A 4,903-nucleotide genomic window follows, 5' to 3' on the forward strand; every position below is an offset into this window, starting at 1 on the left:
GGCCTGTAGTTAAGTGGGGAGTGAGCAGTACCTGATTTATGCAAAGGAACCACCTTCCCTACCTTCCAATCGTTGGGTAACGTGCAACACTGCAAAGACTGTGAAAAAATTTCGGAAAGAATCAAAGATGAATAGGTGGCGGTGCTCTTCAGGAATTTTGAGTTGATTCCGTCAATCCCAGCACACGCAGAAATTTTAAGCTTCTGGATTAAACAGTCGACACCAAATGAATCAATACTAACAGGAAACATAGGACTATAATTAGGGCTGAAAACAATGGGGTAACAGGTAGGAGTCGTGTGGGAAAAATAAGAAGCAAACACATCATTCAGGACATTGCAACAATCGTTTAGATCTACAGGAACATTATTCGCATCACAAAGCTCAACCGCACTGGATCTACTACCGCTGACCACGCTCCAAAACTTTCGTGGGTTATCTTTTAAAAGAGAAAAAAGTGTACACTGATAAAACTCCTGCTTTGATTGTGCGACAGCTTGTTTATATTCCGTATCAGCAGCTTCGTAAGCGTCCCAGCGCTCAGCACTTTTTGTCAATTTTGCGCGCCGAAAAAACCGTTTCTTTTTATTTCGCAGACGCTTAAGGCGTGCGTTAAACCAAGGTGCCTGTGAATTAGAGCGGATGCGCTTCAGAGGGATGTACTGGTCAGTTAGGTCACTCACTTTTTGCTTGAAGAGAGACCAATTTTCTTCAACCGTTCGCGTATGAAAACGTGAGGTGTAATCAGTTAGAAACGCGTCTAATTCATTATTAATTGAAACAAAATCGGCATTTCTGTAGTCACGAATAATCTTAAATGCTTTATATGAGGAAGCAGATGCCTGCAGGTCGAACTGAATAACACAATGGTCACTTAAACCTGGTAAGTATGTTAAGGGAGACACAAGCTCAGGGGTTGTAGTGAGAATGAGGTCTAATACATTGGAAGAATGAGATGAACATCGTGTAGGCTCTTGTACAAGTTGCTTTAAATTAAAATCAAGACAAAGGCTTAGAAACGAAAGAGCCTGTAATGAGTGATCACTTACTGTGGGGGTGTCACTTTTCCAGTTAATTGTGGGAAAATTAAAATCCCCCAGAAGAAGCAAAGACGAAGAAGGAAACCGTACTACCAATCTATTTAAGACATCGTGAAGCTCAGAGCAAAATGTACTAGACGAAGCGGGGGGTCGATAGCAGGCGCAAAAAATAAAATCCTTGTTTCTGACATGTACACGGGCACACACGAACTCTAATGATAGGTTAAGTGGTATAACGCTCGATATTATAGAATCACGAACAGCGATACGAACACCGCCACCTGAGCGCGAGTCACGATGGAAACGATAAAATTTGTACATAGCTTCACACTCAAAAATTTCACTGTCAGCAATTTTACTAGAAAGCCACGTTTCGGTCAGGATAACAATATCAGCTGTACACGTGTCGATAAGAGATGACAAAGCGTCGCGTTTGTTGCACACGCTTCGCACGTTAGAATACAATATTGAGATAGCGTTAGTCGCCGGGCCTTTACATAGTTATGTTGATGACGCGTGTGAATTATAATTGCTTGGACCAGGTGCGGAAACTGCGTTATCGGTGCCCGGTTGCGGCGCGGAAACTGTATTATTGGCACCCGGAGGGAGAGACGCGGCGTTGTTAGCATCACGAGCGTGACTAGGAGTCACTTCGCAAACACAATCTGTTACAGGGCAGTAAGTATACACCTTTTGATTAACGTGCAGCCTGTTTAGTTTGAGCGAGAACCTCTGACCGGTGCCTTTACCGAAATCGATTAACTTTTTACGTAACTGCCGCGTAGCCGGACAGAAATCCTCACTGACTGAAATTCCTGTTCCTTTCAACTTAAAACGCTGAGAAAACACGTTCGCCTTGAATTTAGAGGAAGAGAATTTAACAATTATTGGCCGGCATTTATTAGCTGAGTATGAGCCTAATCTATGAGCACGGGATATTGCCTCGCCAGGTAGATCTAGTCCTAATATTGTGGAACGATTATCGCGGATATGAGATTCTGACTGCGACCAGTCTTCGGAAAGGGTGTCGGCGATACCGTAGAAAAGTAAATTGTCACGACGGGATCTATCTTCAAGCTCATTAAGTCTTGAATTCAGAACGGTAGTTTCGCCTCGGACGGCCTCACTAACAACATTAGACAGTACAGTAGGATGCTTTGGCACGTCTAGTAATTCTACAAGTGATTCGACTGCTGCAAGTCTTGAATTGATGTCTAACACTTTTAGTTCTAGCTGATGCTGGTTATCTTTGACCTGATTTAGCATGTCAACCATTTCGGTATGACGCGCATCGTTTTTAGAAGACTGTTCAGCAATGGCAGCCAGAATATCAGCGTTAGTGATAGGGCCGGGGTTTAATTCAACGTCCCCAGACAACAAAAGTAACTTAAAAACGTGAACACACATATAAGCAATTCTAAGAAAAACCAGCGGGCACTGGAGGAGCAGCAGAAAGCCATTACAGGATCGTTTAACGTGAAAAGATGGGTATTTACGAACCTGCAGAATGAAGCAGAAGGGATTTTGAAGCGACCGCATAGCCGCCACTCCTCTGTGCCCACTGAAAGCGTCCTGCGGTGACCAGGCGCTTAAATTCGCGGAGAATCCTGCTGTCGTTGACGATGATGCTGGCTTGGTGAAGGGGAGGGACGAAACTGTGGCATCGAACACGGGCGCGATGTGGTCACCGATAGCCGCCAGGAATACAGTGCATGATGACGGTGCAGAGATGGTGGCTGGCTGTCGAGGAGGAGGTAGCCCTGTCCCAAGGAAGGCCAAAATCTGCAGAATGAAGCAGAAGGGATTTTGAAGCGACCGCATAGCCGCCGCTCCTCTGTGCCCACTGAAAGGGTCCTGCGGTGACCAGGCGCTTAAATTCGCAGAGAATCCTGCTGTCATTGACGATGATGCTGGCTTGGTGAAGGGGAGGGACGAAACTGTGGCATCGAACACGGGCGCGATGTGGTCACCGATAGCCGCCAGGAATACAGTGCATGATGACGGTGCAGAGATGGTGGCTGGCTGTCGAGGAGGAGGTAGCCCTGTCCCAAGGAAGGCCAAAATCTGCAGAATGAAGCAGAAGGGATTTTGAAGCGACCGCATAGCCGCCGCTCCTCTGTGCCCACTTAGCTCCATGCGGACCCAATTTGAGCATTCTGCAGTTGCGTTTTTTGCCGAAGTAATTATTTACGTAACAGGATGCACGTGGGGGAAAACGCGACAATCGGACATTTTATGACGCTCATGTCTATAACGCAGGAGAATTTTGTTTCCTCCTGAACGCTATTACTGTTCTTCCGGTGCCTAGGATGGTTCGAACATATAATAGAGAACAACAACACGGGCTTTATAGCGCCAAAGTGATATGAAAAAAGCCCTTGAAAGTGTCAAGCGACAAGGTCACTTCCATCGCACTGCTGCAACACATTTTGGCGTCCGCTTCAAACGCGAGCCAAACCACTCCGTGAATGTGAAGAGCAGCGGCTCTACAAAAAAAGGCTGGGCTATAGAAGGCGCGTTCTATTCGATGTTTTAAATTTATTTTAAATTTAAATTTATACGTAAGTGAACCTAAAAGTTTTTTTTTTTGTAAAGTTTAGGAACCGATTAAACCTTATGTATCTTTGTTTACAACTCTCTGTGTATTGGGGCGCTAAATACTTTTCTAAACGTTGATGCAAATATCCTACTATTAGTTCTTCCTCTCCCCTTTTTTGACATATACATTTCGCAGTCAACATGGTTTTTGCGGACTCTGACCAACGTTTTATTAAAAACACATTCCGTTTTATTAAAAACACATTAAAAACACACAACCTCGTGCGCTATGCTTTCTGCAAACTGAGAGTTTTCCCAGCAAGATATTTAGATTTGATTTGTTTAAATGACTACTTTGGGCGGGCCTGACCTGATGTGATCACCAGAACTAAAATGACATCACACCGCCAACGTGTTGGCATTTTGAATGGAACAAGAGCGCAAGCACACTGTCATTCCCGTTACTCAATAGACAATTTGCAATTTTCGCAAGCGCCCCGGCCCGCGCGCGAGGAATTGTGGGAGAGACTGTCCCTCGCCTGGCTGCTCCGCCTTGAGATCGCATTGCCTTGTCGCTTGCCCCCTCTTAATCCTCTGTTTGTCGATTCCATTACCTATTTTATCTAATTTTTATTGCTTCTAAGTGTTCCTATTCTCTTCTGCGCGCGATATTTCTTGTATATATATAGCCTTTGTGTCTTTATTTCGGCTTTTTCGACGGGAGTGCCAACGGACAACACGCCACTTCACGCGTCGTTCCCCGGGTAAGTACACCGTTGCTACCAATTCCTATCGCGCTGTTAGCTGTTCATTTTGGTTCATTTGACCCTCGTGCAGTCGAGAGGAGCCGTTTATGAACACCCGCGCACATGTCATAGGGGTAGGTAGAGCTCTGAATCAACAATCGCGACGGGAGAGCCGAGTGCGCTGTGGTTTTGCCGCCCGTGCTCGCTCCGTTGACTCGCACTGTAGCGTATGCTTTCGAGTGCCGCTTAACTTGAGCAAACAAATACTATATATATACAAGAAATATCGCGCGCAGAAGAGAATAGGAACGCTTGGAAGCAATGTAATGGAAGCAAGGTAATGAAATCGAAAAACAGAGGATTAAGAGGAGGCAAGCGACAAGGCAATGCGATCTCAAGGCAGAGCGGCCAGGCGAGGGACAGTCTCTCCCACAATTCCTGGCGCGCGGGTCGGGGCGCTTCGGGGATTTCGCACAAGGTCTATTCACGCAGGCATTAACAAATTTCTACATGTCCCTAAAAACAGTCGCTTCATTTGACAGTTGTTGCTTTCCTGACGATTTTTATTAACACTCTGAA

General features: G+C 45.5%; 1 protein-coding gene across 1 annotated transcript; it reads right to left on the reverse strand.

The window, feature by feature from the left end:
• Nucleotides 1–1,369: 1,369 nt before the first annotated feature.
• On the reverse strand, nucleotides 1,370–2,580 carry LOC121048453. Its single transcript, XM_040504803.2, has one exon. It carries the CDS (start codon nucleotides 2,577–2,579, stop codon nucleotides 1,542–1,544), a length of 1,038 nt encoding a protein of 345 aa, XP_040360737.2. The 5' UTR covers nucleotide 2,580; the 3' UTR covers nucleotides 1,370–1,541.
• Between the last annotated feature and the right edge of the window lie 2,323 nt (nucleotides 2,581–4,903).

The sequence above is a fragment of the Ixodes scapularis genome, unplaced genomic scaffold (genome assembly GCF_016920785.2).
Source record: "Ixodes scapularis isolate PalLabHiFi unplaced genomic scaffold, ASM1692078v2 PGA_scaffold1__304_contigs__length_218370807, whole genome shotgun sequence".
NCBI classification, from domain to species: domain Eukaryota; kingdom Metazoa; phylum Arthropoda; class Arachnida; order Ixodida; family Ixodidae; genus Ixodes; species Ixodes scapularis.